Below are 27,786 nucleotides of genomic sequence, written 5' to 3'. Positions count from 1 at the left end.
CAAGTGCTGGCTCCCCGACTTCTACACTATCTTAACTCCTGGAAACCTTTCAACTTTTTTAATGGCACTGACACCTCTGAATCACCCAAGAGCCTTATATCTCATTCATTTTGTCTCCTATAAAGTCTACCTTCCACGGTATCTTCCATATCCATAATTTATCTTTCATTTCTACTTTTAGTATTTTTTTAGTACCTTCTTCACACATCCATACTCTCCCCTGCTGCATGCTTCTTCCTTGTCTATTTAAATAAAATCCAAAATTTTTAGAATTCATGGCTTTTCACATGACTGCTGCAGCTTCTCTGTCCAGACTCCAATAGGTACTTAAACAGAAACCAAAAGAATAGTTAGAGTTAACTCTTTAGGTTGTAAACCTCTTAGCTAGAGTCTGGCAACTGGGTATTGACAGGACCAGTGGACTCTGGCTCACTGAGTGCCAACCCCTGTATTTGTAATTTCAAATGCTCTGTGTGAAACGATTAGAGTCGATCCTTATGGAATCTTTTTGGTTCCATGTGAGTCAGTGGCTTCAACAAATTTGAGTACCTGTGGAAGTCCAGCAGATGACTTCCTGGGTGAGGTAGACAGAGTTTAGCAATGAGTGGTATGAATTGTGGCAGACCAAAGAAGGCCCCTCCAAAGGAGGTGACCCATTTTCAGCTCCAGCCAATTATTGCTGTGTCTTAACAACAAATCCAGTGTTTGCCAGATCTTCCTTTTTATACTCCCAAGAGAAGATAGAGATCTAGACTTATATATGAAATTTTCTGACTTTTTAAAATTTATATAAGTTGAATCTGATTATATGCTTGTTTAGATATATAATATCTAATATGGTTATAAAGTGAAATTTCACTTTCAGAAGTAGATTAATCCATTTTAAGTATACAAATTTTTTCCAAATTACTGTTTTTTAAAAATTCTCCATACCAAGTATACTTAACGTTAGAACCTCCTATCCCTAAATTTCAGTGGAGTGCGGTTTAAAATAATTGTTTATTTTTAAATAGACATCCCTTGATATATTTTCTTCCTGATTTATCTTTAACGTTTAAAACATGAATTGAAAAATGGACTTCTTGGGGCTAATGCAGTCACATGTTTTCAAGAACATGAATACTCACTTTTCAAAGTAATTGAATGTTTAAAAATTATTTAAGTCTATCTTCTCTGTAATGGTAACATGTTTAAACATCATAGTTTCTTCTATAAACTGTCATAGGCTTATGACTAAGTAAACACTTAAGAACTTAATGTTTGTTAGCCAATATGGGGAGATATAAAGATAAAAATAGGCAAAAACTCTAGCATTTTTTTAATAGCTGTCATTTGTGTATAAATAATTGAGACAGCATCTCAGAACTTAAAGACAGTTCAGTGACTGTCAACACCTCTACCAAAAAATATCAAGTAAGGAGAGGTAACTAGGAGACTAAAGCATAATTTATACCGTAAGTTCTTATTTTTAGGGATTTGCTAAGAAGTTGTATTCTTGGTTAAAAAACCTATTTAGCCATGGCTTCCCTCTCTTCAGAACCCACAGTACATGTTATTATATAATACAGCATGAATTATTTTTGTTGGACAGTAAAAATGAAAAAAGAAGGTTAAAACTGTTATATTAATGTGATATTTAAAATAATGTACTTGATATTTTTCAGGATAAAGAATTGTTCTCAGGACTTTAAAAAGACTACTGATCAGCTAACTATTGGTTTGGAACATTCAACATCCACACACAGGACTATTTTGAACTCCTCAACTGTAATGGTGGTATGAAAAAATATTATTTGTGAAGTAAGATGAAACCAAATATTTTTACTTTGTGTCTGGTAGCTTAACTCTTCTCTCTTCTCAAGGTTTCTATAATTATAGATTTTTTTGGAAGCCTAAAGGTAAGCGGTAAACCTACACTATTTACTTAAATCTCTTGTTTTACCTAAATATGCTTCAACAATTCTCATTTCTTCCTAAGGCAGCCCATTCTTCTTTGACCAACTCTGGAGTGTTGTTGACATTTAACCATATGTAGGTTCCCTATGAACCTAGTTATTAAAGCCATATTACATGAAACTTGTATAAAGTTCAAGTTTTAAATTCTAAAGGTGATTTTTCCAATCATTTTAATGGCAGCTAAAACACCTAATAACATTTGCTGTGATGATGATGATGATGATGATGATGATGATGTTATTGTTGGAAGATTGAATCTTACCTGTTACTGTATAATAATGCATTATTCTAGTTTAAGACTAGGAATAGAATAAATTCCAAAATACTATTATTTAAGAGATCTTTAGTGAGCTGGGAAAAGGGAGGAAGCACTTAATTTTGCTGTCTTTTACTTCAAGTTTAAATTTTAACATTGCCAGAGGCACCTGGATGGCTCAATTGGTTTGAGTGTCCAACTTTAGCTCAGTTGTGATCTCACAGTTTGTGGGTTCGAACCCCACTGTTAGGCTCTGTGCTGACATCTCAGAGCCTGGAGCCTGCTTTAGATTCTGTGTCTTCCTCTCTCTGCCTCTCTGTCGTTTGCACTCTGTCTCTCAAAAAATTGAAAAAAAAATGTTTTTTAGGATAGCCAAATTATATTCTTTAAAAACTAAATTTTTACATGTATGTGCAATTATTGCCGTGGTCATTTGTTTCAAAATAGTTTTAAGTTGCAGAATATTCCATTTTTTTCAAAAAGGTCTCTTAAAAATATCTGGCATACCATAATCAAAACTCTAAAATGTTAATGGTTTTGAATTTCTGGACAAGTAGGATTGAAAGTGTTATTTTTATTGTTTTCAGACTTAGGTGGTGATCTGTTGTTTTTATAACCAAAATTGTAGTGTGATGTTTTTGCAACTAATACAGGGTATCTAAGTATCTATTTTTATATTTGTATGTGGTCCCCCTTCCCCTTCTTAGGAAACTAAAACTGCAGAAGAAATTGATAAAGCGTTGAAGATAGCAGGCTATAATTTTGAACAATTAAATGTTGCTCTAAAAGTAAGCATTTTGAATAATTAAAGTCTATTGTGGATTAAAGCATGTTCTTTAAATGTGTTCTTTTGGATGTGTTATCACTGAAGTTAGAGCTTAGCACTGAGTTATTGAACATGATAATCTAATAGTAGAGAAACACAAAAGAATGGAAAATGTCCATGGCCTGCTGAGATTGGCCTCTCAGCACTGTTGTGTTATCTGCCTGCTGAGATCAGAGCACTGTTAAGGAACCATGATTCCTTCCTGCTATGAGCTAATTTTGTCTCAAAAGTATTACAGATCATCTTTCTAACACTGCTTATTATTCGACTGTATACTCTAATTGAGTCTTACACTTTCCTTCCTTACTCTCTTCCCAAAAAGAGAGACTCATTTGGTGACAAAAGCAAGCTCCTGAGCACCTACTAACAAGAAATTTACGACCAAAGCAATCAAAAGAGTATAGCTGATGTGGGAGTTAAGACCTCAACATGTGAATTTGGGAGGAGGGCAGACAAAATTCAACCCCCAACAGAATGTGCTCTGAATCCCCCTCCAGACTCCTGTCCTTTTCACATGCAAAATACATTCACCCCATCCCTCCAGCATCAAGTCTAAATCCAGAATCCCATCTAAATATCTTCTAAATCAGGTATGGCTGGGGTTCGGGGCATGATTGATTTTGTCCAACATTGGTTGGACAGTTATGGGATAGACATTCCTATTCTAAAAGGGAGAAATTGGAAGGGGAAAAGGGGTCACACATCTTAAACAACAATTCTTTGTCAAAGAAAATGCAAAGATCTGGAATAGTTAACATTTGAATTCAAGTATGTTTTTTAAATATTCTATATTAAGGTTATTTCATTTAAGAAATCCTACCAGAGATAAATTCAGCTATCCAGAATGGCTCTTTCTGTAATGATAAAAAGGAATAAGAAATTTAGAAAACTTGGTGGATTTTCCTATAAATTTTTGCCAGTTTCTTCTTAGTACACAGTATCAACAAATACATGATCTTGATAAGTAACAGGATTTAAAGTTGGAACCTTGTAACTTATTCCATTTTTATCACCTAATTTCCTTTGTGTTGTTATTTTGAAAATTCCAGTAAGTACCTTTTACTTTTAAAATTATTTGAACAGTACAATTTCTATAAAAATAAAAATAACAAATTAAGTCTTATGTTCTTTCCAGATGCTTGAACATATACACAACCAAACAAAAGCGGAAACAGTCAGTCTTCTAGAAGTTCTGGAGAAACAGTTTGATCAACTTTTTACCTCTCTTGATTCCAGGTAATATAGATTCCGGGTGCGTGGGAAGCTCAAGCATCCAACTCTTGATTTCAGCTCAGGTCATGATCTCAGTTTCTAGATTTGAGCCCTGCATTAGGCTCTGTGCTGACAGTGTGGGGCCTGCTTGGGATTCCCTCTCTGCCCCTACCTTGCATGCACTAGGTCACTGTCTCTCTCAAAACAAATAAATAAAATGTAAAGTATAGAGACTCAGTGAAACTGAAGTTTTAAACATTAGCTTGTCACTTTATTTCTTTGTATAAATTGAAGTAATGGGTAACTTTTGAATGAGTTTGGAAGGTAATGGGTGATTCTTACAGGCTAGTGTCTACTACTTAAAAACAACAATTTGTACATTTTAAAAATTTTTGGTGGGGCCCCTGGGTGGCTCAGTTGGTGAAGCATCTGACCTCGGCTCAGGTCATGATCTCACAGTCCATGGGTTTGAGCCCTGTGTCCAGCTCTGTGCTGACAGCTCAGAGCCTGGAGCCTGCTTCAAATTCTGTGTCTCCCTCTCTCTCTGCCCCTCCCCTGCTCACACTCTGTCTTTCTCAAAAATAATGACATAAAAAAGTTTAAAAAAAATTTTTTTTGGCTATTTGCCATCTGGTCCTAAAGCTAACTTAGATAAGCTTCTTTCTTTCTTTTTTTTTTTTTTAATGATTTTTCTTTATTTTTGAGAGACAGAGAAAGACAGTGTGAACAGGGGAGGGTCAGAGAGAGAGGGAGACACAGAATCGGAAGCAGGCTCCAGGCTCTGAGCTAGCTGTCAGCACAGAGCCCGATGCGGGGCTCGAACCCATGAACTGCGAGATCATGATGTGAGCCGAAGCTGGAAGCCGGACGCTTAACCAACTGAGCCACCCAGGCGCCCCGATAAGCTTCTTTCTTAAAGCAGCACAGAAAATTTATTTTAAAAATCTGAATTCATGTTGTAGAATTTTCCTTACTTGGAAAATGCAAACATGCTTTTTCTTATACATCAGTCTATCATTTTTTGTTGTTTATTTGCATCAGAGCACGTAACTCTAATATTTTCTAACACTCATTTCTAAACATACCACACAGTTATATATCCATCACTTTAAAAACTCTCTGATACACATGATCTTTAATTTTTCTCTTCCAAGACTTTATTTAAATTCAAGTTAGTTCATGCTCGCTTCAGCAGCACATATACTAAATTCAAGTTAGTTAACATATAGTTTTGGTTTCAGAAATAGAATTTAGTGATTAATCATTTGCATATGACACCCAGTTCTCATCCCAGATGCCCTCCTTAATGCCCATCACCCATTTAACCCATCCTTCCTACCTCTAACAACCTTCAGTGCTTTATAGTTGTCTTGTTTGCCTGTCTGTTTTTATCTTAGTTTTCCTTCCCTGCCCCTATGTTCATCTATTTTGTTTCTTAAATTCCACATGTGAGTGAAATCATATGGGATTTGCCTTTCTCTGACTTACTTTGCTTAGCATTAATACACTCTTGATCCTTCCATGTTGTTGCAAATGGCAAGATTTCATTCTTTTTGATGGCTAATATTTCATTTTGTGTGTGTGTGTGTGTGTGTGTGTGTGTATGTATATATGTATATATATGTTTTGTACATACACATTACATTTACTTTATCCATTCATCAGTTGATGGACATTTGGGCTCTTTCCATAATTTCGCTATTGTTGATAGTGCTGCTGTAAATATTGGGGTGCATGTGCCCCTTCACATTGGAAAGTTAAAGATAGAACTACACTGTGGTCTAGCAATTGCACTACTGGTATTTATCCAAAACATACAAAAATACTGATCTTATTAAAGATTATTAAATTTTTAATCACATTTTTCTTTTTTCAAATTTTTTAAAATGTTCATTTATTTATTTTGAGAGACAGAGCATGAGCAGGGGAGGCACAGGACAGAGAGAGAGGAGGAGAGAGAGAATCCCAAGCAGGACCTGAGGCTTGATTCCACAAATAGAGATCACGACCTGAGCCAAGATCATGACCTGAGCCAAAATCAAAAGTCAGAGCCCCTCCAGTTTTTAATCACATTTTTTCAATTCAAGAAATAGAATCATAAAAGTTTCAACATGCCAAAAGTAATATATTTAGTAAACATTACTTGTCCATTTGACACTTTGTTCCTTTTTTTTTTTTTTTTAATGCCATTAAGATGCCTCAGACATAGGCTCCAATATACTATGAATGAATTAGGTTGATATTCTTTAGTTTTCCATATTGGTACTATCTCACATGTGGTCTTTATTTATAACATTTAAATTACAAGTCATGTGCATGCATTTTAAACTGTTTTATAGTGTAAAATATACATAACAAAGATTGCCTTTTAGTCATTTTTAAGTGTCCAATTTAGTGGCATATAATAATTTTATGTTTAACTTTTTGAGGAAACACCAAAGTTTTCCACTATCACTATACATTTTATATTTCCACCAGTGGTACATGAGGTTCCAATATCCTCACCAACAGTGTTGTTTCTGGGGGTTTTTTCAATGGGTATGAAACACTAATCCTGTGATTTTCATTTGCATTTGCCTCATGACTTGTTGGTTATGTTGAGTATTTTTTCATGTGCCTATTTATTCCTCATTTATATATCTTCCTTGAAGAAAAGTCTATTCAAGTCCTTTTTTTGAATTTGATTATTAATTTGTTGTTGGGTTGTAGGGGTTCTTTATACATTAATGATATTAATCCCGTATCAGATCTGTCATTTTCAGAGATTTTTCCCCGTTCTGTGGGTTGCCTTTTCACTCTCTTTGCGTTTTCACAAAAGTTACTGATAAATTTCTACTTATTTTTTTCTTTTGTTGCCTGTGCTTTTGGTGTCCTATCTATCATTGCTGAATCTAACATTATGAAGCTTTTGCCCTGTGTTTTCTTTTACAAATTTTATAGTTTTAGCTATTACATCTAGTCTTTGATAGTGAATTTTTATATATGGTATGAAAGAAGGGTCCAATATCATTTGTTTCCAACATGGATGTCCAGTTTCCTCAGCACCATTTGTTGAAAAGATGGTCTTTTCTCCGCTGAATGGTCTTAGCGTGCTTGTCAATACTCAGTTAACCATAATATATGTGAAGGTTTATTTCTGGGATCTCTGTTCCATCAGTCTGTCTGTTCTTATGCCAGCAGCACACTGTTTTGATTACCATAGCTTTGTAGCAAGTTTCGAAATCAGGATGTGTGAGCTCTTCAACTTTGTTCTTTTCAAGATTGTTTTGGCAATTTGGGGTCCCTTGAGATTCCATATGACTTTTAGGATGTGTTTTTCTTTTCTGCCTGAAACATCACTGAGATTTTGATAGAGATTGCATTGCATTGTAGATTGCTTTGGGTCATATTGTTAACAATATTAGGTCTTCCAATTCATGAATGTGGAATGTCTTTCCTCTTATTGTCTTCTTTCATTTCTTTCAGTAATCTGGCATAGCGTATAAGTATACAGATCTGTTCCCACCTTGTTTGTTTATTCCTAGGTATATTCTTTTGTGTTTTGTTTTAAAGGGATTGTTTTCTTAATTTCCTTTTCAAAATGTTAGTGTATAGAAATGTATCTAGTTTTTGTGTGTTGATTTTGTAGCCTATGTCTTTGCTAAATTCATTTATCAGCCCTGCTAGTGTATTTATGGCCTCTTTAGGGTTTTGTACATACAAAATCATGTCATGTGCAAAAATAGATAATTTTACTTCTTTTCAATTTGGATGTTTTTATTTCTTTTTCTTGCCTAACTACTTTGGCTAGAACTGAACAATAATATGTTAAATAGTGTTGGCAAAAACCCACATCCTCATCTTGTTTCTGATCTTAGTGAAGAACTGACAGCTTTTCCTCTAACTGGGTTTTTTGTATATAGCCTTTATGTTGATGTAGTTTCCCTCAATGAGTGTTTTTATAATAAATGGGTGTTGAAATATGTCATTCTTTTTCTGCATCGATTGAGGGGATCATGTAGGGATTTTCACATCTTTCTGCTGTGGTATTAATGTTAATTGATTTTCATGTGTTGAATCATCTGTGCAATCTAAGAATAAATCCCACTTGGTCATGATGTATTCTTCCTTTAGTATACTGCTGAATTCAATTTGTGAATATTTTGTTGAGGCTTTTGTATTAATAGTCATAAAAAATATTTGTAGTTTTCTTGTAGTGTCTCCATATGACTTTTGTGATGATGGGCTCTTAGAATGAGTTAGGAAGTGTTCTCACCCCTTCAATTTTTTTGAAGGGTTTGAGCAGGACTATTGTTAATTCTCCATTAAATTTTTTTGTAGAATTCACCAGTGAAGCCACTTGTCCCAGGGCTTTCCTTTGTTGGGAAGTTTTTGATTACTGATTCAGTCTCCTTAACCTGTGGTTGATCTGTTCAGATTTTCTATTTCTTCCTTATTCGGTTTTGGTAGGTAGTGTGTTTCTAAGAATTTGTCCATTTCATCTAGGTTCTCCAATTTATTGGCATACAGTTGCCTGTAGTACTCTCTTCTAATCCTTTTCATTTCTGTAAAATTGGTCCTCATGTGCCCACTTTCTTTCTGATTTTAGTAAGTTGATTCTTCTCTTTTTCTTGAAAGAACCAACTTCTCTAGAAGTCAACGACAAGAAAAAAATTGGAAAGACCACAAATACATAGAGGTTAAACAACATGCTACTAAACAATGAATGAGTCAGCCAAGAAATCAAAGAAGAAATTTTAAAAATATGGAAACAAATGAAAATTAAAACACAGTGGTCTTAAACTAATAGGATACAGCAACAACAGCCCTAAAAGGAGAGTATAGGGGCGCCTGGGTGGCTCAGTTGGTTAAGCGTCTGGCTTCAGCTCAGGTCATGATCTCACAGTTCATGGGTTCGAGCCCCGTGTCAGGCTCTATGCTGACAGCTAGCTCAGAGCCTGGAGCCTGCTTTGGATTCTGTCCCCCTTTCTCTCTGACCCTCCCCTGCTCGCGCTGTCTCTCTGCTCTCAAAAATAAATAAAACACATAAAAAAAATTTTTAAAGGAAAGTGTATAGCAATACAGCCCTACATCAACAAGCAAGAAAAATCTCAAACAACCTTACACTTAAAGGAGCTAGAAAAAGAAACAAATGAGGCCTAAAGGTAGCAGAAGGAAGGAAATAATATACATTAGAGCAGGAATAAATGATACAGAAACTAAAAAAAAAAATTGCACAGATCACAGAAACCAGGAGCTGGTTCTTTCGAAGAACCAACTATTGTTTTCATTGATTTTTTTTTCTCTCTTTTTCTTGTCTATTTCCTTATCACCACTCTACTCTTTATTATTCCTTTCTTCCACTAGTGTTGGGTTTAAAATGTCCTTTTCTAGTTCTTAAGGCATACAATTAGGTTGTTGGTTTGCCATCTCTTTTTATAATGTGTTTACAACTGTGTATTTCCATTTAACACTGCTTTCCCATAGTCTTGTAAATTTTGATTTTTTTTTTTTTACTTTTTCATTTATCTCACGATACTTTCCTGGTGTCTTTTCATTTGACCCCTTTGTGTTTAGGAGGAGTATGTTATTTAATTTCCACATGTTTGTGAACTTTCCAGTTTCCTTCTGTTACTGTTTTCTAATTTCATTCCATTATGTCCAGAAAAGATACTTTTTAATCTTTCAGTCTTTTCAAATTTAGATTTTAAAAGACTTGGGTTTTGACTTAACATATGATTTAACCTGGAGAATGCTCTATATATGCTTGAAGGAAATGTGTATTCTCTGTTTTTAGGTGGATTTTCCCTTTTTATTAGGTCCACTTAATCTGTGATGTTAATTATTCTGTTTTTTTATTGATATTCTATATGGTTTTTCTGTTATTGGAAGTAGGAAGTCTCCACCTATTATTTTAGTGCTTTATCTCCCTTTAATTCTGTCAGTGTTTGTGTTGTATATTTCAGAGCTTTTTTATTTGGGTGCATATATGTTATAATTGTTAAATACTCTTGGTGTTTTTTCAATATATAATGTTCTTTTTCTCATGTAACAGTTTTTGACTTCATGTCTATTTTGTCTAATATTAGCAACTCTAGCTCTCTTTTAGTTACTATTTGCACAGAATATCCTTTTTCCATCTTTTCATCTTCATCCTGTATATATCATTAGTGAGTCTTTTGTATACCTAAATATGCATTATCATTGTTTGAACTCTCGTCTTCTATTCTGTTTTTAAATTCTATAGTTTAATCCATTTTCACTAAAAGTAATTACCAATAAAGGACTTAATTTTACTGTGCTATTTATTTTCAGCATGTCTTAAGAGTTTTTTGGTCATTTTTTTTGTATTTCTACCTTTTCTGTGTATTTTTTTTTGTAGTGACACTTTTTGATTTCCAATTAGCATCTTTGTGGTTACCATGAGGATTGTATACAACATCTTAAAGTTCTATAACAGTCTAATTTGAATTGATACAAGCTTAATTGAATTGCATGTAAAAACTCTTTCCCCTCTGTTGTCACAATTACATCTTCATATATCATGTATCCATTAATGTAGATTTATAGTCATGTTATGTATCTGTCCTTTAAATCCTGTAGAAAATAAAAAGTGGAGTTATTACCCAAAATTATGGCAATACTAGATTTTATATTTGCCCATGTACTTACCTTTACTAAGTACAAGTTACTGTTTCTCCTCCTTTCATTTTAACATGAAGGATTTTGTGTGGCATTTCTTGTAGGTTACTTCTCATCTTTTGTTTATCTGAGAATGTTTTAACTTCTCTTATGTTTTGAAGGACAGTTTTGGTAGGTACAGAAGTCCCAGTTGGCAGGTTTTTTCCTTTCAACATTGTAAATATATCCTCCCATTGCCTTCTGGCTTCCAAACTTGCTGCTGAGACATTGGCTGATAATCTTACTGAGGATTACTCATATGTGACCAATTACATTACATTAACTGTCTTTAAACAGTTTGATTTTATTGTATTTCAGTGTGGGGGTTCCTAAGTTTATTCTACTCAATATTTCTTTGAGTTCTTGGATTTATAAGTTTATGTATTATCTAATTTTGGAAGTTTTTAGCTATTATGTCTTCAAATAATTCCTCTGCATCTTTCTCTCTCCTGTTTTTGGAACTCCAATAAGCTTTTCTTGAGAGTACCTCTCAAGCTCCTTAGGGTTCTGGTCCTTTCTCTTTATTATTTTTTCTTTCTATTCCTTAGACTCTGTAATTTCAGTTGTCCTTCAGGTTTGCTCATTCTTTTTTATTCTTGGTCAGATCTGTAATTGAACCCCTCAAGTGAATTTTTCATTTTAGTTATTGTACTTTTGAGCACCAGAATTTGTTTCTTTTTTGTAATTCTTATCTCTTTGTTGATAACCATATTTTGGTCTTTCATTGTTTTCCTGATTTCCTCCATGTTCTTTGTACATGTTTTCCTTTAGCTCTTTGAGCATATTAAAAATGTTGTCTTAAAGTCTTTAATATGTTCTATGTCTCTGCTTCAGGGATGGTTTCTGTCTGTCACTCTGTTTTCTTCCTTTGAATGGGGCCATGTTTTCCCATGTCTTTGTATGCCCTTGGTGTTTTGTTGAAAATTAGGCATTTGAAACATAGCCACCTCTCCTAGTCATTGCAAACTGGCTTTCTGCAGGGACAGTTTTTTACTGAGTGAGCATGCTCTGAGCCTTATAATGAGCCTCAGGTGAGGGCTAAAGGTGTTCTCAGGTCTTCTTTCAGCATATGAATTGCCTGGGGCCTGAGTTTGGTTTTTTGATTCCCTTACTTTATGTGTACAGCTACTTTTAAATGTATTCATTTCTGAAAGAGCCTCACCAGGGTTTTCAAGTTGTGATGATATATATGTCTTTACCTGTAATCTCTTGCCCAGGCATCTACAGCTCTTAGTCTTCCTAAAGCCTTCCCAAGAACTATCTGCTTTTTCTCACTACCTGAGCTTTAAGGTAGGTGAAACAGACTAGTTCTTCAGGCATATCATAGACCAGTTAGAACATTGCAAGACAAATTCTGCCAATGCTTCCTATGGTTTGACAGAAGAAATTGGGAGCTGTCCTGCTACCTCTAGACCAAGATAGCACCATGCCCAGGAGGGGCTGGGGAAGAACAAGTAAAAGCACCATGAAATTTCCTATTGTTTTTAATGTGGCTTTTTCTTGATTAGACATTTGCTTGGTTGCTGTATTTATCTTACAGTTTCTATGAGATTATTTTAGCCAATTTTTGCTTTGTTTTTTTACATCTCCCCTGGATAACAAGGGCTTAGACTTTCCTAGTCTGCCATTTTGATGACATTAATCCATAGGCACGAATTTTTAGAAACTACCCTAAAACTTACCAAATTAACCATTTTCTCCCCTAAATAAATTACTTTCAGATTATTTATACAATTATAAAAGTTTTTGGAATACCTCTTCACCTTCAGATCCAGTGCCACATTCTGGTTACTCTCCAGTATGGCAAACACTTTTTTGGAGGCCAGATTTTATTTTGAGGAAATAATGAAGTTATTTGTTTGATTATAAAATGAATAAGTTACACCCTACAATTTTTGGTACAAAAATTAATTGCCATTATAAAGTAATTCCATCATAGGCACAGAAAAGATTTGGAGTGATGAGATACAAGTAATGAAGGAATGGCTAGTAGCCTTTTTAAGTGATTACTTTGAAGATTATAGTTGATTAATACCTAAGTTCTGGTTTGGTGAAGTCCTATTTTAAAATCTCATTTTAGGGATGCTTGGGTGGCTCAGTTGGTTAAGCACCTGACTTTGGCTCAGGTGGGTTCGAGCCCCATGTCAGGCTCTGTGCTGACAGCTCAGAGCCTTGAGCCTGCTTTGTATTCTGTGTCTTCTTCACTCTACCCTTCTCCCACTCATATTCTGTTTCTCTCTTTCAAAAATAAACATTAAAAAATAAAAAATAAAATCTTATATTTGTGTTATGTGTGTGTTCATGGAAATTTTAAAATATGAATGAACATTTTTTTGAGAAATGAATACAAATATGTCTTTGAAATGGCACAAGTGATTACAAGATAGGATTTTTCTCTTAGGTAAAATCATCTCAGGTCTTTCTTCTGTAATTCTTTGACATGATAATTATACCCTTCTACTTTTTTTCTAGTTATCCATACATTGTTTCCAATTGTAATACATTTCAGTTGAATTGAATACCTCATTTAACCATGTTCATAGATTAGTGAAAATACCATTTTGTTACTACTCAATTTCTGTAAACTTACTTTCATATGCATGTTTGTAAAATTCTGTAAAATAATTTTGGGATCTTATATGAAGGAAAAAGAACCTGTGTGAAGAAGTAGTAAGAAATACCGATGATTATCTGTCAAATGTAATAATGACTAAAAGCCACATTGAAGAGAAAAAAAACAATTTGTCTGCAGCTATGAAGATAGCAAGAGAGTTAAAATCAGCACCTTCTTTAAGGACTTATTGTGACCTGAATCAGGTAATTTTAATAGATCATAATATAAATTATTTCTGAAGTGTATTTTGCATGATTTGAAATAGGATATTTAAGACTTAAGAATATATTTTCAGATTACCCTAATTTACTTGGCCTCAATTTAGAATTCTTAGTTGTTTGAATTCTAAAACAAACATTAATACATTTGTTTAGCTTTTTGTTATTTACCAGTTAGGGAAATGGTGCAGTAAGGTCTTTATAACACACAATCTGAGAGCGAGTAGGGTGACACTGAGTTGAAAGTTGATATTCCTAAGACATTTGAATAAAAAAAAATCAAGACTTCTAAGGGCAGCAGCAAACTTAATGGGACTCACTTTTCTTTTCATAAACACTTTAGATATGTCTATCAGCTCTTAAAAAATTAATTCAAGGGGCACCTGGGGCCCAGGCAGTTGAGTGTCTGACTCTTGATTTGGGTTCCGGCCCTGATCCCACGGTCACAGGCTCAAGTCCTGCATTGGGCTCTGCACTGAGCATGAAGTCTACTTAAGAGTCTCTTTATCTTTAAAAAAAAAAAGTCTCTTTATGTCTCTCCTTCTCTCTCTCTCTGCCCACCCTTCTCCCCCACTCACGCTCCGCTTGCTTTCTCTATATATAAAATAAAATTTAACCTAAGGTCTCATTCAGGGTTTTTTCCCCTTTCTTCCTGCCTCTCCAAAAGTGCAGGTTGAGAGACCAAGTGCTTCCACTATGTCCTATCATCTTAATCAGATGCCTGAGGAGCACAGTTGGGCAAAAATAAAAACATGTTTCTGATGAGATTGTTTGACAAGACAGGGTTAACCATTGTTCCTTTTTGTTGAGTTCTACCTTGCTCTCTTTGGGTATAGATCCTACTCTATTGTCTTTGAATCCTCATGGCTTCATTTTTCACAGATAACCAGGTGTTTGGGCAGAACTGAGGTATAAAATAGAAGCCATTGGTTTGTCTGCCTTCAGAGTCTGTAAGTGAAGGGAGAAGAGTTTGCCACCATCTTATTTGATCAGGCTTCTTGTGTTACATGTGAGGCATTAGGAGGTATAAAAAAGTGATAAAATTTGGTCTTCTCCCTAGTTAGATTCATTAAGAAGATGAGGCAAAAAAGACATTCAAGGATAGCAATGCAGATGCGGAGTGAATCTGATAAGAGTTTTCTGGGATTACATAGCTGTCTTCCATTTGTTAACTACTGTTTTTTGTTGTTACCTGTTAATATATATCTCTAAAATAATTTAAATTTCTTTATGGAAAAAATTCATAAACACTACTTGCATCCCTCCCATTGGGTGCCTAAAGTCAAACATTGAACACATTAATTAGTGAAATGCTTCTAAAAGGATATAGTTTTTCTTCTAAAATCTTACTTTGTTTTAACAATAATTATTTTTTTTTAATTTCACATCTGAGTAACACTTCTCTTCTGATTCTAGATTATCCATACTTTGAAATTAACATTTGAGAGTGAATTGTTACAAGTTAGTGCTCTGAAACTAAGGAACCCTCCCAGGTAAGAAGTTATAACTCAGGAGAATATAACAATTAAGTATAAAATATATTAGAGCCTAGATTTATTAAATAGCAAGCTATTATAATTTGAAATTTGGGTCACAGATGTTTCCCAAATTAACAACCATTAAAGTAGAATAACTTATGATACATTAGAAAAAAATTGCTGTCTTTTAGGGTTTTTAATGTCAGCAACTGACTTTTAAGGAAAGTAATGAATTTGTATTGGAGCATTTAAAAATGTTCTGTATTTTAGAGTTTAATGTCAGGAACTGACTTTTATAGAAAGTAATAGCAAAAGTATAGGAAGCTATAGTTTACTTTTATGGAAAGTAATAGTTCAGTTCAACTGACTTTTAGAGAAAGTAAAAAAATTGGATTTGAACATTTATTTATATGCTAGTATTTTATTTTAGGTTGAATATGAATTGTAGTGAGATCATCTGCATGTTCAACAATATGGGAAAGATTGAATTTGAGAGCTTAACAGAGTAAGTATAAGAATGGCACATGCTGTTAATATCTGACAGAGTGTAAGAGAAAAATTACCTAGTAGGAAAATTGATGTATGTATGATTCAGAAACTATAAAATGATAGAAAGGGCAATGGTTTCTATCTATTAAATTCTGTGTAAGATATTTAAGAATGAAATGACTTGGAATCGGTCAGTATTAAATGATATAAATGTGAAAGTTATCTTTGAGATTCATTGATGCAGACTTCATTGAACACTGATTTTGTTGTAAGCACTAACGTGCTAAACATTGAGATATATGTCAGAGAAGTTACCATAAGTAGAGGATGACACATGTAAACAGTAAAGTGAATAATTGCTATGATAGTAATATATGCATGATTTAGTGGAGACGCAAAGGAAGGGAATGGTCCTTTTGGTGGTAATCGATTTGAGAAAAGGAAAATTTTATTTTATCTATGAAAAATGATTAATAATTGGAAAGGTAGCCATAAAAGGAGGTAGGCATCATAACAGAAAGATATGGGCAGTGGGATAACATGCTCCATTCTGGGAACTGCATATATAATGTCACTTGGTAGAGGATACATATAAGCTAAATCCTAAAGACTGTATGCTATGCAGCAGCGTTTGAATTTTTTTTCTAGATCCATATTGTCCAATATGGTAGCCATTAACCACATGTACCCATTTAAATTTAAGCATAAATTAATTAAAACAAAATGAAAAAGAAAAAATTGTGGAGGAGTGCCTAGCTGGCTCAGTCAGTAGAGCATGTGACTCTTCATCTGGGGGTCATGAGTTTGAGCCTCACGTTGATCGTAGAGATTACTTAAGGGGAAAAAAAGGAACAATTGGATTCCTCAGTTGTACTAGCCACATTTCATTTACTTAGTAGTAGCCACTTGTGGTTGGTAGCTACCACATTGGACAGTGTCCCACACTTGCATTATTGTAGAACGTTCTATTGGACAGCACAGCTGTAGACAATATAAAACTACTAAAAGATTTTCAACATGAAAATAAAATAACTAGGTTACATTTTAAAAAGATAACTCTGGTGACCATTTGGAGGATTATTTGGAAGGGTATGAGGGTACAGGCTGAAGGATAAGTGAGGCCATTTTATCAGTAGTCTTAGCAAATGATGAGAAACCAAACATAGGTAGTAGCACTAGAGAGCAATAGTTATGACAAATGCTAAATAGCGAAAATTGATAAAACTTATTGTTCGAGTGTAATGAATGAGGGAAAGGGAAGCATCCTCAATGATTTATAAATCTGGCTTTGGTGATTAAGTTGATGGGTTGGTATTCACCAAGATTGAGAATACAAGAAGAAAATCAGGGAGTTGGGGGATAGTGGACATGTTGACTTAGTGTTGTTTCAAGATGTATGGGGAAGAATGTCCAGAGAGCAGTTAGCTACATGTGCTAAAACAAGAAAAGGTCTTGGACTTGATACTAAGTTTAGGATTAGTCAGAATATAGATGGTTTAGAAACCCCCCAAAACAAAATAAGTTAATTCACTTGTAAGTGGTATGTGTCCAGGGGAAATCATCCCCCAGGAAGCATCATATTCATTACCTTCAGGAGTTTAGCCCATAATCTTAAAAGGTCAGGAACAGACATGAGCAGATCTGCTTTAAGCCAGGTAAACTCCTATAAGCCAAGTTCACAAAACTAAATGCTAGTTTGGTCAGAATGCCAGTTTATTAACTCAATGGACAAATACAGTTGTCACGGGGACTAGAATAATTGTGTTGGAGTTCTTTTCCAGTATCCAGACAGGCCTAAGAAGCCAAATTATCAAAAATTGCTTTGTTTGCAGTCTTCTTAGGAATAAAGGGGAAAAGATGAGTCAAGTAGCTTAATAGCATTAGGCCTAAATAGCACATTTCTTACCACAGAGGAAAGACAATGCGAGAGGTCTGAAGTGCCAGTCCTTGGACTCAAGTTATTGTCCCTCAGATGTAGAGCCCTGCACCATTACTTGTCTTTATGAGATTACTTTCGTGCTTCCATGGATAATAATCACCAATCTTTCCAGTGCATATATTCTTTTAGATGTTTTTATAACTTGAATATTGTCACTATCGAACATTTTTAATATCAAAAGCTATTCTGTCTCTTTAAGAATCTGCATCTATCTTGTTTTGATTTTAAATTTAATTCAGAGTAGTCTTACATTTTTTTTCCTAGTTTTAAGGGTAAGGATCGCTGTAATCTGCTTGTTATTACAGGTGATAATTAAACAGTGGGTTTGTCCAGTAAGAGTAGGTATTATTTTATGTTTGTTTATTTTTGAGAGAGATACACACACAGAGTGTGAAAGGAGGGACAGAGAGAGAGGGAGACACAGAATCTGAAGCAGCCTCCAGGCTCTCAGCTATCAGCACAGAGCCCGATGCAGGGCTTGGACTTGTGAACCTCGAGATCATGACCTGAGCTGAAGTTGGAGCTTAACCGACTAGCCACCCACGGGCCCCAAGAGTAGGTATTGACATAAGTCAAGGGCAGTACCTTGGAAAAATATCAAATTTTAATAAGGAAAAAAGGTAACCTGCAGAAAGAACAAAATTGAAAAGGAATGGGCAGAGGTTGAAATACAAATGGGAACAAGTGGTGTTCTAGAAGTCAAAGGAGGAGTTTAAGACTGGAGTTGATGGACAGTGTTAAATATCCCACGTCAAATGAGAGTTATAAAAAGCAATGTGTAATTTGCAAAGTTGTGTCCATATACATATCCTCAGATATATATGTCTTTTGAATTCAACATGTATTCAAACCATACCTTTTGTTGGAAGAGACATATGTCATTGCTGACTCCAGTTGGCTTTGTTGGTTCTTATTTCTAAAATGCTTTTTATTTCTTTTATTAAAATAATTTCTTAAGTTTATTTATTTTGAGAGACAGAGAGTGGAGGAGGGATAGAGAGAGAGACTCTCAGGCGGCTCTGTGCTGTCAGCACAGAGCTGGATGTAGGGTTCAAACTCACAAACCGTGAAATTATGACCTGAGCTGAAACCAAGAGTCTGATGCTTACCTGACTGAGCCACCCAGGTGCCCCTAAAATGCTTTTTAAATGATGATCTGTGATGAAACTAAATTCATAATGGGTTAAAGACAAACTTTTTGAGACTCCATCTCATTTCTTTGATAGAATTTCTGTACTTAATAGATTTGGTACTTAAATCTGTGTGGAATGTGAAGAAGACAGAAAAACATGGAGTAAAGCATATAAAAACAATTAGCTGTAGGTTAGTGGGTACCAAATAATACCACCCATAGGATTCAGACTAAAGGTGGTTTTTAGGCTAGGTGGAGATTTTCTAATGATCTGCTCAGGGTTGTACCCTTCACTGTTTCCTATACTTTATTTTTAAGCTAGTGAATTAGAAGAAATAATCATAATTTAAAATCAAACAACTAAGCCAAATCAAAATGATTTTTTTAACCTATATTCACTGGACTAGAAGATTGTGACCTGACTGTATTAAGTTTTTCCTTCAGCTTCTCATTGATTTTACCTCTTGTTGACCTTTTAAAACCCTTAGGTTTGCTTAGGGCTGGGAAAGGGCAAAAGTTTCCTTCTGGGTAATAGGAATGTTCTAAAATTAGATTGTGCTGATTGTTGCATAACTGTAAATTTAGTTAAAATTATTTCATGTTATGTAAATTATACATCAATAAGGCTATTTAAAAATATTTCTGAGGCACCTATACAGCTTTACCTCTTTATATGTACCACAGTATTTTTTTAAGTTTGTTTATTTTGTGAGAGAGAGCATGAGCAGGGGAGGGAAAGAGCAAGACTCCCAAGCAGGCTCCACACAGCCAACATAGGGCCTAATGTAGGGCTCAAACTCATGAACCATAAGATCATGACCTGAGCCAAAACCAAGAGTCAGACGCTCAGCTGACTGAGCCACACAGACACCCCTATACATGTCACCTTATTAACTGTCATGTAGACAGGAAATGGCTTGAATGTAGATATAAAAAATTTATGAAACAGTTTAAAGTAGCCATATACCTATCTTTTTTCTCCAAACTTTTATTTAAATTCCAGTTAACAACACAGTGTAAAATTAGTTTCTGGTGTAGAATTTAGTGATCCATCACTTACATACAACCTCAGTACTCATCACAAGTGTCCTTAATACCTATGTATTTTTTAAACAGATGTAATCCCCAAGAAAATGAAATGGAACAGAATGTTCAAAAGCGATATAATCATAAAAAGGAATTTTCTTGTCCTGATACATACCCATCACAAGGAAAGAAAAAGATTGACATGTCTTTTCTAACTAATGAAGCCCCACCATGTTCTTTGCAATGGGAAACGAGTGATATGCATTTAGAAGCAGACTTCCAGTCACAGAAAGAGGTTGCAACACCTTCTCCTAAAACCATTACTGTTCTGCCTCAGATGGGATCTAGCCCTGATGTGATCATTGAAGAAATTATTGAAGAAAACCTGGAAAGTGAGTGAAAATACAAAAAGCAAGGAAACAATGTATCATGTCTGTAATTAGAAACAAAATTAGTCCTGTACTTAATAGAAACAGTGCTGTTATCTTATACCTCCTTCATAATGAGTTAGCACCCGTTGATTCCTTACCCCTACTTGCACATTTTCCGGAGTTAGGATAATTTTTATTTTTAATGCAATAATATAAACTCTAAGATGCTAATTCAGTATTTGGTTTAATTGAAGTATTTGGCTTTTTGGTGTTACAAAATACAAACACATAATAGATACTTGTAGAAGCAACCTCGTGGCTTTGTCCTTAAAGAGTAGCTTCTCCTAAATCTTTGTTCTGAGATGTAATCTGTTATTAAAAAAACTTTTTAAGATATGTTATATAATCTGAGATAAAGTTTTTCATGAATATAATAGCATCTATTTTGTAACATTTGAATGTATCATAATAGTTTGATTAGATTTACAATGTTGGTATATTTCCATTAACTACTACTGCATAGTTATACTACTGGTCTTCATTAGGACCATTTTCAAGTTTCATTTCAGTTCTTCTCCACCCACCACTTCCCAATCTGTTTCATTGGCTGATTCTGCAGAATGACATTTTGAATGGGAAGAAAAAAAGGGAGGGGGCATGTTTTCAGTTGTTTCCATTGTATTATTATCACTGAAATCTCAGTTAAGAACTCTATCATGACATTACCTACTGATAACAAGTCTTACCATTCCAGTATTTTGCCAATTCAAGCACAGCTTTTTAAAAAATCGTATACCATTGTCAACTTAATAAAACTAGTACAATTGCCTTTATTTCCTATTTTGATGAAGCATGCTTCACAGATTATCTTGTGGAAACACCTAGAGATCCAAAAAAGCCTTTTCAGGAAAAATCGTCTTTCCCTTTTGGATCAAAAGCAGGTACTTTAACAACTCTGAACTTGATGTTGTGGAGTTTGCTGTATGTAAACTAACTCTTATGTAGCGTGAAGGCAGTGGGTAAAATGAATTTTACTGTTAACTAAAACTTGTTCCTTTTGAATGTTAAAAGTTTTGGCTGTTATTGGCAAAAATATTTCTGAAATTTATAACACTTCTCTCAACTATCTCCCCAGTTACACATATTTATCTCTTTATGCTGTCTTCAATATGGATATTATTCCTTGTGGATCTGTATTGGATAGTTAAAATGATCTACTTGTTCAGTTTTTATCATCTTTGTCTCCAATTCCACTCCTCCTAGTTTTTTATTTTTAAACATTTTTACTTAATAAAACATCTACTTTGTTCAAAAATTATATTTATAATACTGTGAAATTTTTACCTGTTAATATTTCATTCAGTCCTTCCCTCCCTTCCAGTTTCTTTTGCATATACAAATACATTATTTTTCTAACTTTTTTTGTGCAAAAACATAGAACACCATGCACGCTGTTTTTTTAATTCCTTTTTTTTTTTTAAACATTATATTCTGGACATTTCTTCAGTAGCTACTCTTGACTTCATTACTGCTATATACAAAATAGTTCTCTCTTTTATTCTACCCTCACCACCACCACCAGCTTCCACCAAGTCATAGGCGTCTTCCCCCAAATGGTGCTTAGTATTTCACTTTGCGCAGATCTTTTTTTACCCCTCTGTAGCCCAGATAAGATTTGTGATTTAGAGAATCTATGACCTAATTATTAGTTCTTTGGATATAGTATAAACAGGATTTTTTGGTATATGCAAGAAATCTACTTAATGTCAGTGGAGTTCTGAGTTCCAAAATATCCATAAATAAACTGATGTTTTGTTGTAATACGATAGAGTTATAGCATATCTTGACTTCAGCATCTAACTACCACCTGAACTGCAATTCCACTTAACATACCTGACAAGTAAAATAAAATACTTGCAGTTCAGGTTGCTAAAGAATTTACTGTTGAAAATGGGAACTATTTATCAGTCTATTTACTATTTTCAGTTTGGACTCTTTTTTGTGGGGCCTAAGTATTCTAGAATTTTCAGTGCCACAAGATGCTTAATATTCTTTTAGAGGATATTGCATTCAGTTTTTATGAATTCATTCCTAACTTATGATTTATTAATGTGAGTTAAATATTCTTACCTAGGTTCTCCAGAGCTAGTTTTTGTCAGCCATGTAATACATCCTTGCCACTTTTATGTCCGGAAATATTCACAAATTAAAGATGCAACAGTACTGGAAAAGAAGGTGAATCAGTTTTGCAATAAGAGTTTACACCTTGATCCTTCAGACACGCTGGAGCTAGGTAATGAAATATTACTCCAAGTTAAAATATCAAATTTATTTAAATATTGTAGTATTTGGCCAACTCTTATAGACCTTTTATAACACAGATTTGTTCTCCAAGCATAAAAATTTTATAGAGAAGCTCCTGGGTGGCTTAGTCAGTTGAGTGTCTGACTCTTGATTTCAGCTCAGATCATGATCTAATGGTTCCTGAGCTCAAGCCCTGTGTTGGGGGTCTGTGCTTACAGCACAGAGCCTGCTTGGGAATTTCTCCCTCCATCTCTTTCTGCCCCTCCCCCACTTGTGCTCTCTCTGGCTTTCTCTCAAAATAAATAAACTTATAAGTTTTATAGTGATATAACATCATTTTATTTAGGTTAAGTCAGCTATCGACTGCTGAATGAGGTATATACAAAAACTCAATTATAGAGTGAAAGAAGTTATTTTTTAAATTAGAAAACCCATCACAGGTTGTGTAGTCTGCTTCCCTGTCTCTAGGTAAATTGGCCTCTAACATGATTCCTTATAATGTGACTGTTAGTCTCTTGCTATCCACATGTGAATATTGAGGATGTCATGAAGCCCTTAAGTGAGATGCAGGGAACACTGGTGTCTGTTTCCTGGGACCACCAGAAGACACTGTATTTTGAGGGTACCCACACCGAGGGTGTGTGTAATTTGCCATAATGTAGGCTTTTGTTGCTTTTTTTTTTTTTTTTTTTTTTTTTTTTTTTTTTTTGTGGCAGGGACTGGTGGGAGTAGGAGAGGCGGTAGACTTAGACCCAGCGGGCAGGGAAAGAAGGTACGGCGGCAGAGGAGGGAAGGTTTTAGTGTAGAGAACACATGCACCCACCCCCCCCAAGCTTCACAAACGTGGTGGGAGAGGTGGTAGACTTAGGCCCAGTGGGCGGGGAAAGAGCAGACGAAGGCAGAAGAGGGAAGGTTTTAGTGTAGAGAACACACACACACACACACACACACACACACACACATACGGTAGGTGCTCAAACCGTCGAGATCTGAATGTCCTTTCAGCCTGGTGGATTAGTAGTAAAGCAAGAGAATCTATCCGTACTATGGATTTCTTTCTGCCTGGCCTTTCCCCTTTCTTCTCCCTGTTCTGGTTCCTTTCTATCTTCATTTGAACTTTCTCAAGTTCCTCTCCTCTTCAAATAACTCTTCTCCAGCCGTTTTCTTCAAATGCTAATGCCCTCTGTGTTGGCCTGCATAGCCAAACTTCTCCCAGGGAGTGGGTGTCTATTTTTACAACTCAGTGTACTCCCGTCATTTGCCTTTATCGTTTATTGACTCTCTCGTCAGGAACACGAATTTCCCATTAGTCACCAAAACAAACGCCCAGTTTTCAGTCAATTTTCTTGACTTCGGTTTCACTGGACACTTGGCAGACTACTCCCTCCCTTTGGAAATGCTCATCTCTCTGCCTATTATTTGATTTATTAACAGTGAGAAAACAGTTCTATTAATAGCAATCAATGCCCGTATATAATACCAAAAAGTATTACCTGTTCAGGGTTATATAGTACTTTAAAAGTGTGATTAACTCTCAGCCTATATGTGTAGCTTATCAGAATATCCAAAAAATTAGGATTATCATATACTTCTGACAAAAATTACTAATTTTTAACTTTAGATAACTTTTAAATTATGAGTATCTAAAAAGAGAGAAATATAATATTAAACATAACTTTTATGGCTACAAGTAATTCTCGAAAATTTAAGACCTCCCCAAAAGAGTTCAGCTTAAATTCAGAAAATTTTCCTAAAAAGCCAAAAAGTCAAACTGTTTTCAGTTAAGGACAATTATTATTTCAAGGTAAATAGATTTGCATGATATAAGTACTCATTTATATTTTGGGAAATGAGTGATAAGGGAAGAAATGTGATATGGTGTTTTAGGAGGGTATCTTGTTCCTTTTTCCCATCTGTTCTCTTCACTGTAAAAGACAACAAATATCTTCAATCATATTTTATCTTACCTCTCAAAAAAGAATGGTTTAGGATGCCTAGATGGACCAGTCAGTTAAGTGTCTGGCTCTTTATTTCAGCTCAGGTCATGATATGGTTCATAAGTTCAGGCCCCACATCTGGCTCCGCACTAATGCAGAGACTGCTTGGGATTCTTTCTGTTTCTCTCTCGGCCCCTCTCACACATGTGTGCCCTATCTTTCTCAAAAAAAATAAATGAATAAATAAACTTAAAAAGAATGATTTAATAGTATATAGTATAAGAATATTGGTTATGTGGTATATCGACATAAGAGAAAAGTTGATGATAATCTTTAGGCCAAATAAATATTTTGGTTAGAGCTAAAATTAAAAGGTTACCCTAATGTGCCTCTCAACTATCCTATTTTTATTAGCAAATATAGAGGAAATGATACAAGATCCCTCTGTATATAATTAGTGGTCAGGTCTACCAGCTTATCTCAGGTAGCTTAGTTAAGAGGATGGGCTCTAAGACTACCTGGATTCTCCTACCTCTTTGCCACCATCTCCATAGAGTTGTTGTGTGGAGTAAGTAAATTCAAATGTAATATACTGAGAACATCACTGAGATCATTGTAAGCATTCAAATTCAGACCTCTTTCTTTCTTTACTTTGTTTCCTGGTTATTAATTTGTAATTTCATCTGATCTCTCCATAAGGTCTTCCTCTGCTGTTAGGACCTTGATTCATCTTCCCCTTCTGTGAACTCCCAGTGTGTATTTAATTTTTGCATGTCACATACTGCCTTCAATTATTTCTTTACTTCCATTCCTCTTTGTGAAGAGAAGGTAATTGTTTCTTCCTTTATGCTACCAAAGTATTTTTGCAAAGTTAGCATTTATGTATCTGTACATCTATGCATGTACATACATGGATAGAATCTTTACTGTTAAGGATAGTCATTTGCCTACCTAGCTCTTTTTCTTTCTTCTTCTGCTTCTTGAAGGCAGGATGGTCTCATTCATCTTTGTTATAGTTCATAAAACATAGGTCCTCAATAAGAGATTGCTAACCTTGTTTTTACCTTCCCATTTAGCTATAAAACAGAAACTATCACAGTATACTACCTTTATTTTTTTCATAACACTTGACACGTATATGTCATTAGAAATAAATGAATTAAGATTTCTTTGTGATGAAACTAATACATGTGTTCATAAATTAGAGCTTATTAGGTATTTTTCTCCATAAATATTATAATGATTTGTCTTCCTCATTATTTAGGTACAAGAATATTTGTCAACAGTATTGAAAATGGAATGTGGTGTCGAGGAACTATCACTGAATTAATTCCAATAGAGAGTGAAAATATTAGAAAACTTTGTAGTCCAACCAAATTCTCAGTCCTTGAAGTTGCAGTAATACAAATATTCATGGTAGATTTTGGAAACTCTGAAGTCCTAATTGTTGCAGGGTATGATATTTTATAGTTATTATATGTCCCTGGCCTGTCGATCAGAGGGGTGGGATACTAAAGAATAAAGGAAATTGAAAATGGGGGTAGAGAGGAGTAGTTTATCATTCTTCCCCTCTAAGGCATATACTTTTTATTTGGCTCTATATTTGTTTTACTAATTACTAAATTTGTAAAATATTATCACTTATCAATGTTACTAGGTGAGGAACTTGTAAAAGGAGATTTTTGATGTAACCCAAACTTAAGTACTTTTCTTTGTTGCTTCAAAACAGGGAATGATACACAAAAGTATTTCTTTTAAATGAAGTATTACAGTTAGCTGCAGGATGACTGAGTAGAATTTTAAATCAGATTTCTATATTTTATCAGTGCATATTAAAGTGACATAATGTCTAACCCTAGGTATTCAAAAATATTTGTCTTCTAGGAAAATAAAACAAAAATGGTAGTAAAATAAAAATAAAACTGAAAATGTTTCTGTAGTAAGGACCACTATTAACTATAGGATGATCGCTATCTAATGGTCAGAGCTTTATCAATAAATAGATTTCTACTTCAGGACATCATTATCCCCTTTAAATTTAAACCAAATAGAAATATGAAAGGCAATTCAGATTAAGTGAATTGAGATTTAATTCTATAGAGAAAAATAGTATCTGTACTTATAAAAGCTAGGTTAAAGCTATGTAGTAAGAAAGTATGAATCGGAATATAACTTACTGGAAGATTCACCTTAAGGAGAGTATCCTCAGAAATGCGTACCTGTTTTGACAATAAATTATATTTTTAAAAAATGCATGCCTTTTATTAAGGAAAGCAAGTTTGTGTTTCAAGTATTATTTTCAATAAATACCACTTGAATTCTTCTAGAGTTGGTGATACCCATTTAAGATCAGAACACATTGCTGAGCAGCATGTAGTACTAAAGGACTTATGCCTGGTTCTGAGGAAGTCTGAACCATATATTGAAGAGCTGCTGAAAGACATTCAGCCATTAGCACTGCCATGTTCTTTGAAAGACATTGTTCCACAGAATTCAGTAAGTGAGACTTAAATTATTTCTCATTGGGGGGCTAAATATTCTGATTTTAGCTATATATTGTGAGTCAGATTGCAAAGTGTAAATTCATTGCACCAATTCTCTTGTAAGTACATTTTGCATAATAAACTATCAGTGCCAGTAAAAAAAGGAAACAAACTTCAGTTTTCGTAAGTAGAAACATTCTTAATGGGAAATTGAGTTGAATAAGCATTATGCATGGAATGATAGATAAAATACCCACATAAATTTGAGTCACATGTGGAGAGAAAACTTTTTAAATATGGTGTGGTGTGTGTTTCTGTCCATTTCTTTACTATTTTTGTGGCACTTTGTTCATTAATTGTAGCCCATATTGCATTTTACTTTGCATTATTTATGAAGCATTTCATAAATATGTAAGCATAAATATTTGCATATTTATTTGCATTATACATTCCCCAGCAAGACTCAACAACCCCCACAAGACAGGAATTGTGTGTAACAATGTACATTAAACAGTTACATTATTATGAAATCTATGAAAGGAGGCATCTGTGTCTTTGCCCATCATTGTATTACCAGCACTTAGCAGGTTACCAACACATGGTAGGCATTTAATAGATATTTGGAAGAATCAAAAATGAAAAGTAAAAGGAAACACATGACACATGGTGTTTTCCTCAAAATGGTAAAATTGGTTTAAATTTTGTCTTTTGTACTTTTTGGCATTTTCTGAGTTAGCTTTAGTTTTTAAATCTTTAGAAAGAGGTTTTATTTTTTGTTTTTAAGAAACATATGGAAAAACATAATTTTTTTGACATTGGTTCTAGCAACATTTTTCTAGATATGTCTCCTTGGGCAAAGAAAACCAAAGCAAAAATAACCTATCT

The 27,786-nt window shown here is 34.4% G+C and overlaps 1 protein-coding gene and 1 long non-coding RNA gene across 2 annotated transcripts in view; one reads left to right on the top strand and one right to left on the bottom strand.

Annotated features, from left to right (window-relative positions):
• The window catches only part of RNF17 (ring finger protein 17), a 122,730-nt gene that overhangs the window by 25,271 nt on the left and 69,673 nt on the right, over positions 1–27,786 (top strand). The window contains exons 4-13 of the mRNA XM_029936189.1: positions 1,665–1,776; positions 2,920–3,000; positions 4,174–4,274; positions 13,556–13,727; positions 15,159–15,235; positions 15,651–15,725; positions 19,897–20,198; positions 22,312–22,470; positions 25,683–25,872; positions 26,746–26,914. Coding sequence (XP_029792049.1) covers positions 1,665–1,776; positions 2,920–3,000; positions 4,174–4,274; positions 13,556–13,727; positions 15,159–15,235; positions 15,651–15,725; positions 19,897–20,198; positions 22,312–22,470; positions 25,683–25,872; positions 26,746–26,914 — 1,438 coding nt within the window. The remainder of the gene's footprint in view (positions 1–1,664; positions 1,777–2,919; positions 3,001–4,173; positions 4,275–13,555; positions 13,728–15,158; positions 15,236–15,650; positions 15,726–19,896; positions 20,199–22,311; positions 22,471–25,682; positions 25,873–26,745; positions 26,915–27,786) is intronic.
• LOC115288938 lies at positions 278–22,394 on the bottom strand. Its single transcript, XR_003907281.1, has 3 exons — positions 22,308–22,394; positions 3,859–3,892; positions 278–326 (listed from the first exon to the last, which is right to left on the bottom strand). It is a non-coding gene; the product is annotated as an uncharacterized LOC115288938 (long non-coding RNA).

This window comes from Suricata suricatta, chromosome 4 (genome assembly GCF_006229205.1).
Source record: "Suricata suricatta isolate VVHF042 chromosome 4, meerkat_22Aug2017_6uvM2_HiC, whole genome shotgun sequence".
NCBI classification, from domain to species: Eukaryota; Metazoa; Chordata; class Mammalia; order Carnivora; family Herpestidae; genus Suricata; species Suricata suricatta.
This window is presented reverse-complemented; position numbering and strand designations above follow the sequence as displayed.